Source organism: Montipora capricornis, chromosome 4 (assembly GCF_036669925.1).
Source record: "Montipora capricornis isolate CH-2021 chromosome 4, ASM3666992v2, whole genome shotgun sequence".
NCBI classification, from domain to species: domain Eukaryota; kingdom Metazoa; phylum Cnidaria; class Anthozoa; order Scleractinia; family Acroporidae; genus Montipora; species Montipora capricornis.
In genome coordinates, this window is record NC_090886.1 from 5124021 (window position 1) to 5143855 (window position 19835).

The 19835-nt window shown below is 41.1% G+C and overlaps 2 protein-coding genes across 2 annotated transcripts in view; one reads left to right on the forward strand and one right to left on the reverse strand.

The window, feature by feature from the left end:
* Positions 1 to 2990: 2990 nt before the first annotated feature.
* Positions 2991 to 16502, forward strand: LOC138045308 (GRIP and coiled-coil domain-containing protein 2-like). Its single transcript, XM_068891747.1, has 4 exons — positions 2991 to 3423; positions 6071 to 6280; positions 7538 to 12472; positions 15181 to 16502. The coding sequence occupies exons 1-4, from the start codon at positions 3283 to 3285 to the stop codon at positions 15385 to 15387; spliced, it is 5493 nt and encodes a 1830-aa protein (XP_068747848.1). The 5' UTR covers positions 2991 to 3282; the 3' UTR covers positions 15388 to 16502.
* A 1402-nt stretch (positions 16503 to 17904) lies between these two features.
* Positions 17905 to 19835, reverse strand: part of LOC138045325 (acyl-protein thioesterase 1-like) — a 13770-nt gene continuing 11839 nt past the window's right edge. The window contains exon 10 of the mRNA XM_068891772.1: positions 17905 to 19749. Coding sequence (XP_068747873.1) covers positions 19696 to 19749 — 54 coding nt within the window. The 3' untranslated portion in view covers positions 17905 to 19695. The remainder of the gene's footprint in view (positions 19750 to 19835) is intronic.

The following is a 19835-nucleotide window of genomic DNA, read 5'->3' on the forward strand; positions in this document are numbered from 1 at the left end:
ATCTGATTTAATAAATGTCACGAAATCGTAAATATAGAGTGACTTTATTTATTATCGGTAGTCCGAATTACGAATGAGGTAAAATTGCAATCCCCTTAGAATTGGTTGAATAATCTCTTGTTGTTTCTAAGGCCTCGTTCAGACTTTACGGCCACCATGAAGTGTTCTGTTCAGACCATAGTTAACAGAGGGGACGGGTTTTAAAGCTCGGCAAACATCAAGGGAGGAAACAAAGATGCCAAGATTTACGTTGGAACGGCCACGACCGCGCACAATTTTTTGTTTTGCGCTCATACACTATGCGTGAATTGCGTAACCAAAACGTTTCAGTAGGAGTCAATGCGCAAACTTTTGCTATGTACCGGGACTTGGCACGGGCACCAAGTCCAAACAATCTTAAACGGTTTGTTTTCGCTGTATATCCTGATAATAATGCACTGATTTCATCGTTCGTCCGCTTCGCACCCACCGCAATTTTCGTAACTTGATCACATGTAGGCTTGGAAACAGGAGAAAACGTGTCCAGACGAAGTGCGCGTGCCCAGGTCGGGGCCTGAGTACTAGGAACCTTGCGCAAGGACGACTACGAGGACGGCTACGAAAACGCTTGATGAACAAAATGGCTCTGCACGCCCTGCACGTGCGTTTTACATTTGGTACATTTATTTGCCGTCCTCGACTTGACAACGAAGTGAATTGACCAAATTTGAGGTTGTGTACAGGACGTAAGAACATGGCGTAACATTTTTTTTATTTTCTTCCCAAATAACCACACCGTTCGTGCCAATTTTATTCCTGCAATGTTGATACACACTGTCAATTCCGAACCACTTGGGGTTGTAACGAAATAGTTACAATAATGGAAAATAATATTTTTAGACGACGTTCTCGTTGGAGTCATCGTCACGGTCCTTGCGTAAGCTCCCTACTACCTCGGGTGGCGTCTGTGCCCGGGCACAGTGCCTAAAATTTCCCTGCGCACTTCGAACTAGACTAGTGCCTGTGCCCAGCGAGCACCGGGCACGGAGTCTGAACCAAGCACTGGGCTATACGAGATTTCCTTAAAGACTGAGCTTTTTAAGCAGTAGAGCTTTTAAGCAGTGTGAGCAGCCTGTCGTTTTATCAAAGTCTGCCGGATTGGTTGTTGGAACACGTGACTAGTCACGTGAAGGAAAAAGGTCAAATAGTAGCTATCTTAATTAATCAGCTGTGGTTACCGAAGGTGCATTTTACAAATGATGTTGCAAGTCTTCCTATCTAAAAGGCATCGAAAGAAAATCACCATCTTGATTTGAGATTAGGCCATTTTACAGTTGTTTCCTCAGCGACCTAGCCTATGAATGGCTGCGAGGCTGCCGGTGACCTTGTATTGATACAGACCTCTCTGCCTTTATAAAGTCCACATTAATATTTGAAAAGCACAAACGTTTGTATCAACACAGGCTCACCGGCAGCCTCGCTTTCATTCCTTAGGCCAGGTAACTTAGCCACAACTACAACCTGTAAATGGTCTATCGGAAACTTAGCAACTGGCAACTTGTTTGAAAGCTACTGGGCCCGGTTGTTCAAAAGCCGATTAACGCTAATCCCGGATTAAAAATTGACCAAGGAGTTTATTTACAGTATCTACTCCCAACTGCTGTTAAACGGTGATACTCGGCAAAACTTTACATTCGAAGTCAATCTTGAAAAACAAGAAGAAGCAACAGAAACTTTCACCCAAAAGTAAAAAACATGAAACAAAAGTTTACGCTAATCCTGGATTAAGTTAATCGGCTTTCGAGCAACCGGGCCCTGAAGACTACATTCGGGTATTCATTTTTGAGTAAACAATATTTGCTATGGGCAAAGGGATGTAAATAATAATATTCAAGTATTGAGCAGCTGCTCGTGAACCACATGGAACCAAGGCCTAAACTGCTCTTTGTTCCTCGTTTGAACACGTGTCAAAATATGTGCGCTTTTGCTTTGTCTCCTTGCCCAAGATATAAATATACAGCGGTGGGTAATGGTCACGTTTCTTGTAAAAAACACCTCAACATTTATTCTGCTGGACAGAAAGAATAATTATACACATATGAGTTCAAATAAGCAAGTAAAAAAACTATATCGCCCAAATTTTTCGTCAACGATAGAGGAACTCACGAAAAGAAAACTTTTAAAAGAGATTTTCCTCTTAGTGAGGTAGTTGTTACGGCTGGGAAAAAAACGTTTTTTTTTCATTGGTACAAGTCATGATTTCAGATGTTTTAAGAACAATCTTTAGTTGTAAATTAAATTTGTCATCAAAAAGTAATCCTCACTAACTGTTCTGCGACTAGCTTATTAGTGCATCTCTACAGATCATGAGCATACTTCTATGCTATGAATTTTTCTGATTTCTAAATTTGGCTATCAAGTTTGATGTTCATGTGAACACTTGCTAATCCGAACACTAGACGTGAACGGTCAAAAGTCTGGATTTTAAGAGGAAAAATTAAGGAACTATTTGTTTGCTAAAGCAGGTCTAAAGCACGTGATTTTATGCGAAGGAACCATTTTTTCGCAGCATTTCTAGAGCGCTTACCATTTGAATGGAATTTTCGGTAATTCCGGAGAGAATTCAAATGGAACGGTTCATCTCGGTGGAATGTTTTCGGAAAAAAGGTAATACCTTTCGAGGTATTCCCTTTTTCTCGCTTTGACCGGAATTCCCGGAAATTTCTGTACCATTTGTCCACAATTACAAGTGCCAGATAAAATAGACCGTTTCATTTGTTTTTCAACTGGAACAACCCGTTTTTCTGGCAAATGATACAGCACATTCCCATTTTCTTTTTCTAAGTACAGAACATGCAGTACCAATTGTTGAAAAATTCTCACCGAGAATTGCATTCAAATGGTAAGCGCTCTAGACTCCTTCACAGCCGTTTTTCGGGATGTCACGCAACGCTCCTTTCGAGGGACTGTTGCGTGACATCCCGAAAGACGACTGCGAAGGAGACTGCAGCATTTTCAAGTACGGTTCTCAAGCTCTTGGCGTTACACAAACGCCCTTTAGAGTGGAATTTAAAATAAGTCTTCGAACAATGCAATGTACACCCCGGAAATCAATTAGCCTTCAATAGCAGCGAACAATAGGTTTTCAGTTTATTGTCTGAATACTAATAAGGCGTTAAATCATCTTGACAACCGAACGCGTCCTTATATCCCAAGTCATCAATTGAGCAGTTGACCTCGAACGAGTTTCGATCGATTTTGATTCAATGTAAGTTAGGAATACGAAAATAAGAAGACCGTAAGATGTTCGGGAAACCTCGATCTTCCATTCCTGTACCGGGTAGCCAAACTGGAATCCCAGTGAGAAGAACTGAAGACAAAAATGGCTCGACGGTTCGATCGACACAAGGCGGTGCAAATTCCCGCATTCCTGTCTCTTCCAAGGTTAGTAAACAAAACAAGTTGATCTTTCAAGCAGGGTTTGCGATAGAGTTTGTTAAAAAGTCTACATTTAATCAGACTTTCGGGTCAATGTGTTCCTCGGCATGATAAAAGCATACGTATCTTGACAACAGACAAATTAATTGTGCAAATTCCTTTACTCGATCTATTTACAAGTTACCATACAGACTCTATAAACATATTCCATCAAATTAGGTCCATTTTTAACGTATAGGTCTTCTTCGCTTGAATTTTAACAATCGACACATTTGCATAAGGTAATACAAAATGGCTTTTATTGATGTTCGTCAAGCAACACATGGTAAATTTAGAAAGATTAGAAGGTCCTCTGGCTTCTGCTTTTACATCGGGCCGACTTTCAGACTGTAGTTGTTGGGAACTATGAAGAGTTCATTTGAGTAAGTAGCTAATTCCTCCGTTGAGATCTAAATAGCGTCTTTGTTTCGAGTAGCGTCCAAGTCACGAGACGGAATCAATTAACAAGTGGTTGCCTAAAAGATCGAAGTCAATTCTAATATCTCGTTCTGTTACACGGTCTTATGACCTCTTATGGAATTCAACTTAAATCTGAAGGTCGGCAATACCCGCGCAAGAACCGAACTTAATAAAGATGTCGTAAATTATGGTTACACATGTACGATGTGTAGGCAGAGGGTCGTCAGTTTTTGTGACTTTGTCGAGTATGGCGCTTTCGGAACAAGGGAAGCGACTTTTTTTCGTAACTGGCATAACATCCGGGGATGACATGCAACATCAATGACAATGCTTTGAAGCTTTGTGGAGCAATATCTTCATACTGTAGTAAGCTATCCCATTCCGGACAATCCGAAAACGTAGCTGATGAAGTGATGTCTTCGGTATGACCTGCGTAGTACGTATTCCAATGCCAACGAAGAAATTTCCACATTCTAGCGAAAATGGGACGAGCGGCAATTTTCGTTCCACCCCGAACGACTGCACCGCAGAAAGGTGCGTTCACACAATGAAACAAAAATGAAACAAACGTGGAATGGTTTCGATAAACGTCTCGCCAATCGGTGCCCGTGGTCCCGTCGAGAAATGGGGAGGAGATCACTTGATTCTTTAAAAAAAAAATTGAAACTGCTTTTTTTCAGGGCGTATTTAATCGATGGAAATACATCATCGGAAAGCTATTTCGATTAAGCGATAAAACTCGATGGTACGCGACATTTGTCGATTGACTAGTCAATTTAATCGGTTGAAATCGATCATCACAAATTTCTGTCACATCCAGTCCATGGAAATGGAAAATAAAAAACGTAAGCCACATTTTTAACCGCTCTCACAAAATTTGCCCTTGAACTTACCTTTAAATCGACTTTGAATGTGATCAAAGAAATGTTACTTCTTTCTCCAGTGCTTGCTTCTTTTGTTGTGTTTTTTTTTCTCCAGGATCCAGGAACACTGATATAAGCAGTTGCAATTTTAGCGGTCTAAAGCAACATTTCAGCCCAGCTGCCCTTTGGCGCTGAAACGCCTTAAACGAGGATTGAATATAAACGACAACCAACAAAGCGAAGGAAAATGTTTTGCGCAATTATTTTGTATTCAGTTGTATTCGAGAATCGTAGTAATAATATCAGGAATCACTTCATAGACTGAAAATGACAGAAGCTGAAGAAACCAAGTTAGCAAACTGTCCCCTGCTCCGAAAATTCGAGCTCTTGTGTGGAGATCTGTGGAGATCGCTTGTTCTCGTTAGATTTAGAGACCGCTGGCCGCAATAAACGCAACGACGAATATATGTTCAATTCTCCAATGGGTATTTCGAGGATCAGAATCGTGTAATGGCTAAACAACTGAATTGAAGGACATTAAGTCAACGTATATTTTCAGTTAAAGCTTTAAAGATTAAGCATTTTTTCAACAAGAACATTGATTTCCGTCAAGAAGAATCCGTTGTAAGAAGAGGTCATCAAACAAAGTGTTAAGGAAATGCTAAATGTTGAAGAGATGATAAATTTGGACTGCTTTTTATTAGTTAAAGCCCTTTATTAAGTGAATTGAGGTTCATTCTAATGCTAAAACTGAACACTCGATAAAAGTTAATCCATACGATCTTCGTCCATTTTCTTTTCGATAATTTTCAAAGAAATCGATACGTAATTACAAAAATCGATCACAAACGAAAATCACAAGGATGCAGGCGTTCGATTTCTATCGATTTCCGATATTAGTCGATTGATTAGTATCGATTACGATCGATTACGTTCGATTTCTATCGAGTATCGAAACTATCGATTAGATACGCCATGTTTGTTTTTCATCCGCTCAGATCCACTTTTGCCTTGTCGCGCGAAGGTACTGAGGGCTCGGTTCTTCGAAAGCCGATTAACTTAATCCAGGATTAGCGTAAACGTTTGTTTCACGTTTTCAACTTTTTGGTGAGAGTTTCTTTTGCTTATTTTTGTTTTTTAAGAGTGACGTCTTCTCATGTAAAGTTCTGCCGAAAATCTGCGTTGAACAGCATTTGGGAGTAGAGAAATGAACTGCTTGGTTAATTTTTAATCTGGGATTAGCGTTAATCGGCTTTTGAGCAACTGGGCCCAGTACTCTAAGAAGAAACGAAAAACAAGTTTAAGGAACTCACTGTTTGTTTTCATGACAGAGCAATGGAAGAAACAATTCAACGTCAGAGTTACCAAAAGACCCCAAAATATTGAGCGAAATGGTGTTAAACCTTCAAAAGCAAATACAAGAGAAAGATGATGCATTCAGGGAAATGAGTGAAAAACTGTCACGCAAGTCGGAGGAGTGTGAAAGCTTGCTAGAAGAGCGTGACATTATGAGGAGCAAAAATTCGTTTGCTTTGCAACAGGTAGGTTTGAAAACTACGACAGAGACAGTTAAGTTGTTGATTCTACCTCTGCTCCAGTTCGAATTTCCCTAATTCACCCAAGATGGTGGCTAACCGTCGTATCGAGAAAAAAGCAATGGAACTTGAGTTTTAAGTTTAAGGCGCTGACTCGGCAATAGTCCTTTTTACAATTGTGTGCTTAGTTACCTGGCCTATGATTGAAAGTGAGGCTGGAGTTGACCTTGTTTTGTTTACTAATTAGCATGACAACAACATCTTTAACATAAGAAAAGGAGGGAGATCTGTATCACAACAGGGTCAACACCAGCCTCAATTTCATTTAAAGGCCAGGTAACTAAGCACACAACTGTAAAGAGGTCTATTTTTCTTGCAACATGTCTCGCAGTTTTGTTGCGATAAACGTTCTCACATTGCGAACTAAGTTGCTTAATGGGTGTTACACTACAAAGGTTTTTCTTTCATTTCAATTCGCTAGCCGCGCAACTGAAGCCCTGCCAGCGACGTCAGGCGGCTGTTAGTGTCCCAAACGAAACGATAAAACAATGGAATTAGATCCTCACAAACTTTAAAGACGACAAGGCGACCGTTGAGTTCGGTTTGGTAACGAGTCTTTGTTTGTCGTCCGTAACGGTTACCAAACAAAGACTCGTTGCCAAGCAACAAACAAAGGACTCGTTACCAAACGATCTCATCGGTCGCCGTGTCATTTTCAAAGTTCGTGAGGATCTTTTCCATCGTGTTATCGTTTCGCTTGGGACACTAACAGCCGCCTGACGTCGCTGGTAGTGGATTGAAATGAAAGAAAAACCTTTTATCCAGAAATATTTGACTCCATTTGATGGGCTCCTGAGAATTCAGTGTTCACCCTTGGTTTTTTATTATGACCTTTGACAACCGAGGAACTGATAATGGCTCAATTCGCGTCGAATCTGGAAAAAACCTCACAGGAAGGAAGCGACCCACAATGGCAATAAGGTTAGGCTTTTTAATTGAGAATTTTTTCGTTAAATTATCTTTTCAGATCTTTTATCGGGATTCCCATACAAATCCTTATAATCTTTCACACTTAGGCTGAGCTTGGCAGCCCTGTGGTTATACAACTGCTGTCAAAAAAACTGTTTCGCTGTTTCGATGCGTGAGGTTTGCGTACATTTTCTATCTTAAAGCAATCAAACGGTAGCAAATCCCGAAATATGAAAACGCGATAACTTTAGCCGAAGGGTGATAGTTGTCTAACCACGTTCATTTTCTCATCAGATAACCGAAGATCAAGATGCTCTTCAGGAAACATTAAAGAAAAAAGACAGATATATACAGGAAATGGAGGGACGAGATAAACAAGAGATAAGGGAACTCAAAAACGAGCTCGACGAACTGAACAGTGAACACGAAATCGAGATGGAAATGCTCAGGAAAGAAATGGAAGATTTGAAACTAAGAGAGGAGCGTTGGAAGCGAGCAGCTGAGCTGAAAAAGGAATCCGATTACGATTCTAGTGACGTGGGTTCACGTGATCACTCACCTGAAGTCGAGGCTTTGAAGGAGAAAATGGCCACGATCCACAGTAATTATGAAGATGAGATATCGGTGTTGAAAGAGAAGCTTCAGACGCACATTATAAAGGCCAAAGAAGCGACTGAAAAGATGGAGAACCAAGACTTTGAATTTCAGGAAAGTTTGAGTGAGCTCAAGAGTGAGTTTGAACGCGAGAAAAATGATCTTATACTGGCTCATCGCGCGGAGATTGATGCACTACGGAGTGAAACCGCAGAGGGGTTGCAAATCGGTGGTTATTCGTCCACGGAATTGGACAATTCTCAGAAGGAACATTACGAAAACTTGATTAATCAGTTGGAAGAGCAGGTTACAAACTTAAATACTCAACTTGAAGAGAGGAACTCTCAAATGGCTCAAGACCTTATGACCGTGAAAGGCGAGTATGAAGCGCAACTAGAAGAAGCCAGAAGTGGATTTGAAATCGAAAAGGAAAATCTCCAAAAGACCATATTGGAGCTCACAAATCCAGTTGAAGAGATGAACGCGGAGCATTCGAAAGACATCGAACAAATGGGACAAGCGTTTACGAGAGTGAAGGAAGAAAGTGTAAATAGAAAAGAAGAAGAAAACATTGAAACCATGCAAACGAAAGTCCTGGAATATGAGAGCGAAATAAAAGAGCTTAAGGAGACTCTATCGAACGAACGGAGTGAGTTTATTGAATCGCGTGAACTGCTGGAAAGTACGATTGCAGATCTGGAGAAGGACTTTGAAGAAAAAGAGGAGAAACTGAAGGAGGAGCTTCACGAAGATAACGAGAGAAAAATAGAAAAAGTTGTCTCTGATTATGAGCAACGCTTGCAAGACGCAGAGAGAAGGCATCTTGATGGAAAAAATCTCGACGACGAAAAACGCACAATTGAAGAACTTCATCTAGAGATTACGACAATGGAGAGGGCACATGAAAGAGAGATTGATAAACTTAACGAGAACATGGATTCCTTGCAAGCAGAAAACGAGAATCTAAGAAGAGAATTCGATCTCGTGGTTTCAGATCTTTCCAGCGAGCTGGAGACAACGAAGAAAAACGAAAACCTATCGTTGCAGACACGAAAAACCCCGTCTTTGCTGAGAGAACAGATTGAAATCATCAAAGCGAGTCAGGAAGAGCAGATTCGGCAGTTAGGACAGCATATAGAATTGTACAAACAAAGGGTGGGAGAACTTGAAAGCGAAGTTGAAAGGCTGCGAGGCATGGAAGAGAAAAAGGACGGCCATATGGATTTGCAAACGAAGACAGTCGAACTGGAGTATGAATTGGATGTTCTGAGGGAAGAAAGCCAAAATAAAGAGGAAGAGATTGAAGAATATAAGAAGAAGGTTTCAGAGCTTGAAAGAGATTTAGCGCAAAGGAAAAGAGTCCAAGAACAAGACGTTGAAGAGGCCGAAACTCAAAAACACGAAATCTCAGTGCTCCAAGTCCAGCTGGATAGTGCTGTGAAAGAGAAAGAGAATTTTGCGGCGCAAGCCGAAGAACAGAAAGTTAATAATGGAAGTTTACGAAAGGAACTAGGAGAGCTGAACGATACGAAACAAAGACTAGAGTTGGAGAACATGAAGTACAGCGCACAACTTCAAATGCTAAGCGAAGACTACAAAAGTGCAGAATCTAAGCTTGCAAGTATGCAGGAGACGATACAGCATTTAGAAGCTGAAAACCTTAGTCTGCAGGACACAACCGAAAAGACTTCTCAAGAAAGTAAAATCAAAATCCAAGACCTTACTGAGAATATCGAGAAAATGGTACAGGAAAAGAATAGGGACATTGATGCTCAAAAGAAAAAGTCTGACGAGATCATTTCAGGACTGAATAACAATATTGAAAACCTTTTAAAGGACAATGAGACAATAAAGGCAGAGAAAGATGGTCTACTAAAAGAGGTCAAAGAACTTCGACAAACGACCAAGGAAGACGAGACTCATCACACAACTTTACAGTATGAAGAAAAGATTCGAGAATTGTCTGAGAAGATTAGAAGTCTCGAAGATTATCAAAGGCAGTCTGAGATTGAAAAAGATAATCTCAGAGAGGATATAGAAGAGCTTCGTTATTCCCAAGAAGTCGAGGCAATCGTTTCTGTGGCAGAGATAGATGAGAATTTTGCATCGAATCCAGCGACCTCGGAATTAGAATACGAACAACAGATGAAAGGACTCGCGGAAGATTACGAGGAGAAACTAGAAAAATTACAGGCAGAGCTTGCGAACGAAAGGAATAAATATGCTTCGAGCAACAGACGACTTGAATCAATTACCCTCGAAAATGAAAACTTTAGGGAAAACCTAGAGGAAGAAAGATTGTCTGTCAAGAATGCTCAAGAACGGATGGTGGACATGCAAAAAAGGTATGACGAAGAGGTCAAGAGTTTAAAAGAGCAGCTACAACAAATTGAGAAACAGAACAACAGCGCTAAAGTTTCTTTTGAAGAGGAAGTCGCAAAGGATGAATTTTCAAAGACGATCACGACTCTCGAGGCTGATTTAGAAACAGCGCTTCAAACAAACAACGAGCAAGCGGAAGAGATAGCCAGTCTTAAAGCACAGCTTGAGAAAGCCTGGCATACAAATGAAACACTGGAGAGGGAAATAACCCAGACTAACCGTGAGGCAGAGGAGCTGCGGCTACAGCACAAACAACAAGACGCAAATTCCACCGCAGAACATGTTATGGCAAGAGATGTTCATGCCAAGACAATCCAGGTTCTGAAGGCTGACTTAGAGTCAGCCCGGATACGGAATCAGTCACAGCAAGAGGAAATAAGTAAACTCAGACAAGAATTGGAAGATTTTCAGCGACAGCAAATTGCGCACGAGGCCAATTTAACCGCCGAGCACTTAAAATCAAGCGAACAGCACAGTAGGAGAGTCGAAGCTCTCCAAGCTGATCTAGAGGCTTCTCGTCAGCTGAATAAAACGCTTGAGGAGGAAATACAAAAGTTACAGCGAGAGCTTGAAGATTTTCAACAACAGAAAATAGCGCTTGAAGGTAATCGAACGGCAGAGCAAATCCAGGTTAGGGAAATTCAGAAAATAAATGAAACAGAACTGGAAAGAAAAACGAATGAAATTACATCTCTGAAATCTAAGTTGGAGACTGCGCAAGAAACGAATAGAATGCAATCTCAAGAGTTGTTGAAGACCAAACACGAGCGTGACGAGCTTCAGAAATCACGACAACTTCATGAGAAAGACTTAGCCACAGAGCAAATGAAAGCAGACGAAGCCATGACACGGAGGATTAAAGAGTTGGAGGAGGAATTAAAGCGAAAAACGGAAGAAATGACAAAGTTGTTTGGTGTTCTGGATACTGAGCAGAAAGGACGAGAAAGAGTTTTGCTCGAGACAGAAAAACGTTTAAACCAGATGCATCGAGCCGAGCAAGATAAGATTAACACGGAGCGAATTCTTACGGAACTTAGAAACGAAGATACTGAGCTGAGAGGTGAACTCATCATGGAAAAAGAAAAATTTGAGACTTTCGTTTCGCAATACGAGAAAGCACAGCTTGAAGAACACGCAGAAGTGGAGAAACTTAGCAGATCTTTAACAGAATCGGAGATGGGTAAGGAAAAATTGACTGAAGAGATAGACACATGTCGGGAAGAGTTGAACAAAATCGTTGAAAAATATAACAAACTTAAGGAGAGATTTTTGGCGTTGAAGCAAAAACGCAAAGAGGAAAAGGAAAAATATGATGAAATTTTTCATACGCCGCGAATTGAAATGGGCCTGCAGACAAGTTTGCTTGAACTCGGAGACCTAAACGAAACGAAAGAACAGCTTTCTTCGTCCATGAGAGAACAAGTCCGATTGGAGGACGAGTTGGAGGTTCTGCAGCGTGATACGTACAAAAAGACCACCGAAATTCAAGCTTTGAAGAGAGCTAACAACGTGTTGAGGAAACAAAACCAAGTTCTTTACCTGGAAACGGAGAATTTGAGAAGTTTAGGTCACATAGATGAAGAGGATGTAACCAGAATTCAAAAGTTCAACCAGAAGCTATTACAGGACAAGGAAAATCTGGAGATAGAAAACAGATTTCTGAAAGAGGCGTTGAGCGACTCTGAAAAACAAGATCAGGAAAGCCTAGAGAAAGATACTTTATCGGGAAACTTGATGGAATCTGAATTAGGAGAGTTAAAAGAAAAGCATGGAAAAGTTGAGCTCGAAAACGCGAAACTAAAAGAAGACAATGAATTTTTGGTGCGACAAGGAAAAAGATTGCAAGCACAAGTTGATCGACTGGAGGAGGAAAATGAAATGCTAAGAAATCGAACACCTTCAACTCCGCCTAGGCATGGAAACTATGATCAGTCCCAGGTTCTGGTGGACGAAGTAATCCAGAATGAGACTGAGGTTCAGCTGAACATGGAGTCGTCACCACTGCATAGTGGCTCGGTCGGAGAACAGCGATTCGCCGCGGAAAAACAACGAATAAGGGAGCAGCTACTTGTCTTGCAAGGGCGTCTGAGAACAAAAGAAAGCGAACTTCAAGAAACGGGCACGCGGACGCGAACGGAGGAAGTAGACGATTTAGTGAACGAAAGAGAAGCATTGGCTGCTCAAATTCACTCGTTACAAGAAGCACTGGAGAAGTACCAGGACAAAGAATCGACTGAAATTGTTAGTCAGCAGGTATGAAGAAATGTCGTTACAATAGCGTTGACTTTAAACGTGTTACAGTGCAACGCGCCTTACCGTGGTCACCCAACAAACTTTCACATTTGACAATTACGTGTAAATTCCTTAAATTCAACAACCCTTGCAACGGTGTTCAACTTACAACCGTTCAAACTTTGCAAGGAGGCGTGACTGTCAATCAAATTCACACACCCTGATTGGCAGACAATTTGTAAAAAACTTGTTAGGTGGCCATGGGAAGGCGCGTCGTGCTGTAATGCTGATGTTAATGAAGATCCAAAATTGCACCAGTTTTCCATCTTAATTATGCTGGGAACAGCGAGAGCGAAACATTTTTTTCTCTCCAAGGAGGTACGAGTCTGTAAATTATGGAATTAGCAACTATTGATCCACATTGTCAGAAAGAGCACACCGAGATTTACATAATCCCCGAGTTTGGTTTTAATCGGGCTAATTTTGACTGAGATACAGCTATTTAAATACGTCAAAAATCACAAAGAAATGATTGGTCATCCAGACCCAGCGTCCGGATGGCCATACATTCCTTTGTACATTTTGACGTTTTTAAATGGATGTATCTCGCCTAATATTGGGTCTATTAACACCAAACTTGGGATTCTGCAAAGCTTGGTGTGCACTTCCTGAATATGTGGATCATTAGTTGCTAATCCCATAATTTGCAGATTCGTTTCTTATCCCCCTCGGCTTGAAATCAGGCAATGGGCCCAAGTTCCGTTCGGAACGAAAGGATTGTCTGATAATAGTCATTGTAACGCAACACAAGTCAAAGTGTGACATATATTTAGTAAATGATAGATGAGAAACACATGTTAGTGAAACAGAGTATATTGCATTATGATAGCGTGAGATAAGGGTAACCGCAAACCCTTCGGTAACCACAGTGTTATTGTATTTCAATATTGAATAAGGCTATTGATGTAAAGGCTTTTAGGCCAGATTGAATGACGAACGAACGAGTTTAGTAGGATCTAGTAGGCTTGAAAGTGTAATCGAGTAAATAAAACGCAATATTTAACCAGAAAGATACAGTCCTTTTGATCGGGAACTAGCGCCGGGAGATATTCCCGTACAAGGATTCCCTGCTAGCAGAGGGCTATTTTCTTTTTGTGTTCACTGGGCTGACGAGTGCGGTAAAACAGACCTCTGCCATGGATCGACACTCACTTTGTTGAGCACGCGCGGCGGTTACTTAGCGACCAAATCCCCACTTGATACTTCATTTTGTTTGGGCTCACTTAACAACAGCGGAATTATTGTAATGGCATGCGCGAGACACAGCGGGCTCAAGTCACATGTCAGCAAGCATGTTATGGGGCATGCGGTTTGAAGAGTGCCGGTCAAGGTTGTGGACGGCGATTGGGTCAAAGTGAGTTTCGACACACGGAAGAGGCCGGTCTCTTTTCCCGTAAACGCAAAGAGAAGAGAGACCTCTGCTAACAGGGAAGCGAAAGGACAACCGAAATATTAGAGTCCTAGGCCAGGTTTGAAAATACGACTTCCGAAACACTGGTCGGATGCTCTACCAATTGAGGTACCAGAAGGCCCGGGGAGTCATTTCGCCCATAGCGAAGCAACTAGCTAAGTTGTTCATTTAAAGTGGTACTATGATAGAAAAAAATCACTTCGTTTTTTTACTTCAGATTTTGAAAGTATTGTTTGCTTAACACTTGCCTGGCAAAATTTTGAGCTTTGATTTTTATTCGAAGACTGTTACTTTGAGTGTAAGTTTTGGATTTCACGGTGTGCCATTACTCACGTTCAAAACTGACCGATTGGACCTCAGAGGGATGGAGCTAGGGAAAAGTGACGTCATTCACTCAGTAGCTTAAAATTTCAGCGTGTAAAACGCAGTTTATTATGTATGCAAAACACGAGTTTAAAAATCTGAAAGCCCGAAACTCCCGTGCTGCATATTAATTCAGTCGCGTTCAAACGCGTTGCATTTTCAAACCAGCGAGTCTTTGACGTCATTTTCTCCTCGATCCAGCTTTCTCAAGATTTTAAAGTTAATAACGGCGGACCATTAATAGATGGTATTCAATCACTTGGTGAGAACACCATGTTGGTGCACAAAGGCTTATGTTTTGCATTATAATAGAGTCAAATTCCCAAAAGACTTTTTTTCTATATTGCTTCAGGAACCCATGACCCGGAGCCTACAACTCTACTGTGTTCCTGTAACGGCGTTTTCACAGACCGATTTATTTTTAGATTGAATTTCCCGCGAATGAGACTCCCACAGGAGCCCGATGACCAATTATAAGAAATTAAGCTAACGTCACAGGGTCACCGAACCGGAAATGCCTTTGTTTTTTTACCTAATTCGCGGGAAGGGCTAGTCTGAAAATAAACCTACTTGTGAAAACGCCGTTTCACAGACGCTGTATGGAAGTTGTACGCTCCAGATGGGCTCCTGATTGCTTTGTGTACCAACATGGCTGCTGTGACGTCAGGTGAAAACCATCTATAGGAAAATTACCGTTAAAATAAACAAGTATCTTTTTGAAATTAAGGCTTAAACCTTGGGTCACTTAGTGTTTAGTTGACATAGTTTTGAGATCCAAAGGAAAAAAGATTTGATTTTTTTTTGTCATAGTACCACATTAAGAAACAACATCCCCACTCCGCTACTCCTCAAAATAGACATCCCTAGCTTTACTTGCTCTATTTTTCTTTCCCAGATACCTGACTTGGACGCCGACAGAAAGGTTCACACAACAGACGGAAGCTCGTCTTTCGCACCATTTACACCAACAATAACTCAAATGCCATTTACAGGATTTCAAATATCAAATCTTCAACAATTCGAATTTTCCGTCGATAATTACCTCGGATCAGCGTATTGGGAGGCATCGAAGTTTCTCGATAGACTGCAGCAAGTAAATTGAAGTCCGCAAAGAATGAATATACATTCACATAATGTAGCACCACCTTTACTCAATTTCTATGATTAGGACAGTTTTCAAATCACTGTCGAAAATAATTATGGCGATTGCACTTGCTACGCTTAGTGACTGGTTTAAAAATCTCGCGTCAGTTCCCGCGCTTTGAGCAAGTTACACGGAATTGAATTGCTACAAATTTCGATTGGTCTATTGCGCTCTTTGCACCTGCTTTGATTGGTCGAGGTAATGGGCCTTATGCATGATGACGACATATGCTCAAAATTTCACCTCCAAGCCTCGTTTGCACAAAATTACTCACATCATTTGCGTGTGAAATACTGTTCGCATGTCGGCATCAAGTTTTGCTCCTTTGGGATTCAGCTATAGCTAAAATTTTTAAGTTTGACTTTCGGAATCGAGGCTTGGTGGTGAAATCAGCTAGTTAGACATCATCGCGCATAAGGGCTATTACTTTGCTATTTGTTTTGCGACACTCAATTGAAAAACCGCTCTAACAGGCAAGCAACGAACTAAAACCAAACACGTTCCTTTCTTTCAGGAAATGCAAATTTCAGCCTTAACGTGCGCCGCTTGCCGTATCAGAAAGTCTTTATTATGTGAACTTATAAGAGCATGACAACACGGTATTTCTAAAATCGTCTCGAATGTAACGCGGACGTTTTGCAAGATATTTTTCCATTCGAACATTTGACGTGGTTCAAACCAATTTCAAGAGTCTTAAGAAGACGGAGTGGCTCTACACACGTCATCACAGCGGCCATATTGGGGGAGTGAAATGTTCTTTTGGGAATTGTCCTCTTTGGCTTGTACGTTTTATTTTCCCATTTCAGACCACACGATGTTACTCTAGGAAACAGTTTCATTCAAATGTCGTCAAATAAACTTGCATATGTATGCATAACTTATGAAAAAAAAAAAAAATTCCCTTGGGAACATCACGTGGTCTGATTTGGGGAAAAAAAACCACAAGCAAAAGAGGTCAATTGAACTCTATTTTTATAACTTAGTATGTAAATGGTCACATGAGCGAAAACACTGTTAGCACCTATCTCCTTCCGTAATTTTAAGTTTCTCTGGACATTAAAAGAAATACTCTGTTCTTGTCTTTTTGCGTAAATAAGAGCTGACCTGGATGGCGATGTTTTCCAATGATCTCAAAATGAAATGTCAGAACTCCATAACCCAGAAGTCTCTGACTCTCGATCTGCGATGGAATGCCGCCCATCAGTTTTCGGTGCTGCTAGATGTATGCGGAAAAAAAGTGGTGGCATAAGGGACCTTTAGATTCTAGGACGAGGACGAAAACGAGTACGAGTTTTAACTGTTCGTTTTTAGCGGAAATACTTAAAGAATTTATAACCCGTACGATATCAATCTTACTCTTTTTTAGCAGTATACGTTGCTCAGTTTTTCTTATTGCTGGTAACTGAGCCTTTTTGCCGTGGGCTGTGAGCCGTGTCCGAGTTGTTAACTTGTTATGACACCTTTTGCAAAACCTCGTACTAAAATGACAACGGTATCTCGTTTTTCCCGCCAAAATGACACTTGTTTGCGCGCGCTCTATTATCATGCAAACGTTTTCTTCAGTGTTTCGGTGGAAAAACAAGGTTACTGATCACGTGAGTGAAGACACTTTTGTGAATGAATGGAAATGTCTCGGTCGAAAACTGCTCTAAGCACTACTTTAAAAAAAAAATAGAATCCATGAAAAGATGTTTACCTTGAGCTTGTCTTGCTTTATGTTCATGCCCTTGTTTTCTTAGACGTGGGGAATTATCGCTTTACACTACTGGTTGACTGCCTTTTCGCGTCTTCGCCGACGTTAAACATTTCTCTTTTTTACGCAGGTTTCTTTTATGGCGTTTCTCGTTATCGTAGTAACCGCCAATCACTGCTAGGTCGAGCACCCTGCCAAAACTGAAGCCCGCGGCGCCATCTTATTGCGATCACTTTTGCGCTAAAGCTTCCTATAGACAGTGAAATTATGAGTGAAAGCGATATCTCGTTTTATACCATGAGGGAAAACCGCCAGACAGTGAACTTCCCTAAATGGCTTTAAACCTCCCTAAGGAACAAATATATCAAAATAATGCAAGACAAGCATAAGGAAACACATTTTTTTCAGTAAAATTCTTCTCTTTTGAGTAGCATTTAGAGCAACTTTCGAAAACAGCAGAAAGAGGAAAGTCGAAACCAACATCTGTGCTGCCTGTCCCTTATCGCTTCCACGATCGAAACGTTCACTCTCGTAACCAATGCCATACATTTCTTTGTTGGGTAGTCATGAGAATTTGGCGTTTTATCAAGTTCACACCTCTTGAGCTGATAATATTTTTCATTCTCAATACCTCTCTCACTGACATTTCATTGAAATTGTGAGGAGAATTTACATACTGTTCACTCCTGAGAGTCACAGGGTTAAATTAACACGACCTTCCACAAAGGATGGGGGAGGGGAAAGTCAGGGGAACTGCAAGATTCAAGTAGCTCAAGATAGTCTTTTATCAGGCCAACTTTGCTTTAATTTCGCACATTCGATTAAATTCTCACATATTGGCCACTTCTTTCAGACTGAAACCTGTCAGAAACACACTTAAGTAAGGAGGCTCGAAAGGGTTGATATCGTGTTTGTGAACGATGATACCACAGAAAGATATTTCATAGTGTAAGCAAACTATAGGGATACTTTAAGGGCGCTTATGACGTCATCTTGGTTACCATGGCAACACGCCAGGTCCGCAAAAAAGGCCCTCTACATTTCAGTTTTTGAAAATTATCTGAAAACCTAAGTCGGTGACCTACAGTTTTTATTTCTTTGTTGGAAATCTCCCTAAATTCTTTAACTTCTTAGAGAGCATAAAAAAAATTATCTAGTAGAATTTAAGAGACATCGAAAAAGGCGTTTTATAGTTTACAGAAGCAGGAACCCATGACCCGGAGCCTACAACTCTACTGTGTTCGTGTAACAGCGTTTTCACAGACCGATGTATTTTTAGATTGAATTTCCCGCGAATGGGACTCCCACAGGAGCCCGATGACCAATTACAAGAAATTAAGCTCACGTCATAGGGTCACCGAACCGGAGCTGCCTTTGGTTTTTGACCTACTTCGCGGGAAGGGCTAGTCTAAAAATAAACCTACTTTTGAAAACGCCGTTTCACAGACGCTGTATGGAAGTTGCACGCTCCAGGATGGGCTCCTGACAGAAGATTGTACTAAGGTGTTGGTGTGGTGCACACTACCTCATGCAAAGGTCGTGAATACCAGTTAGATCAACAGTAACCACACAGGTTCTCGTTAAAATTTTGTTCAATCTCACGAAAGAAAAAAAACCGGCAAAAAATTTGGGTAGCGCAGAAAGTGCTGCCTTTGTAATGACATCGACAAACGACTTTGTCTTGACTTGACTTTCTTTCCTTCTCTGGGGAAGATTTTCCCTGCAAACAGAGGTCTCTTTTCTTTTTGTCTTTTTCGACGAGTTCGGGAAAAGAGTCGGAACTCACTTTCACCCAACCGCCGTCCACAACCATGGACGGCTCTCTTCAAACCGCATGCCAATGTGTTTGCTGACTGTAACTTGAGCCCGCTGTGCCCCACGCATCCAGTAATTCCGCAGTTCTTAAGTGAGCCTACACAACATGAAGTATCACGTGAGGGGATTCGGTCGCTGAGTAACCACCGAAAATGCTCGACACAGTTCGACCCATGGTACAGGTCTCTTTTCTCGTAATCGCCAGGCCAGCGAACGCAAAAGAAGGACACCTCTGCTAGCAGGGAAGTGAAGATCATAAACTGAGGCCGCGTCTGACAGCCCTTTCTGTTAGTTAGACTTCATACATAGGACGCTAAAGAACCGTTAACCTGTTTGCAAATACTCAAGTTATGGAGCGTAGTCTAGGCTATCTTAGTCTGGCCTTTTGTGAAAAGCACATTTCAATATATTCCAGAAAATGGACTTCATACATGCTCTAAAATGTATAATAATTACAACAGTTTATATTATTGCCAAGTTTGCTTCAAATGTTGTTTTCTGAGCCAAGTAGAAATCATCGTCAAGCCAAGATTTGCATTCCCTACTGATTTTTTTCCCGAAATTTTGATTTCAACAGAGTTTTAATTACAACTGATTCTAAGAATGAACCAGCTTGCCCTGTCATACACTGTATGTGACAATTACTAAAATTTGCCAATTTTTTCCCTCACGCGCCAGCCATCACACAAAGTAACCATTTATTAAAACAACACTGAGCTTCCAGAGATGAAGATAACGAAGGAAGGACTGGAGCATCTCTAAGCAGTTGGGGGCAATCTCTTCTTCAGCCATTCGTTGACATCTGACATTTCCTGAAATAAAAATGGGACTGAGTCAAGTGTCACTGGAACTCGCATCTTCGTGTTGTCAGGGTTCGGTCATCCTCGTTAACAAACAA

Excerpts from the sequence above, each read along its gene's own strand:
- LOC138045308 (XM_068891747.1), top strand. The coding sequence starts at position 3,283 with ATGTTCGGGAAACCTCGATCTTCCATTCCTGTACCGGGTAGCCAAACT. Across the intron at positions 6,281-7,537 it reads ATTCGTTTGCTTTGCAACAG|ATAACCGAAGATCAAGATGC; the intron begins GTAGGTTTGAAA and ends TTTTCTCATCAG. Across the intron at positions 12,473-15,180 it reads CTGAAATTGTTAGTCAGCAG|ATACCTGACTTGGACGCCGA; the intron begins GTATGAAGAAAT and ends TTTCTTTCCCAG.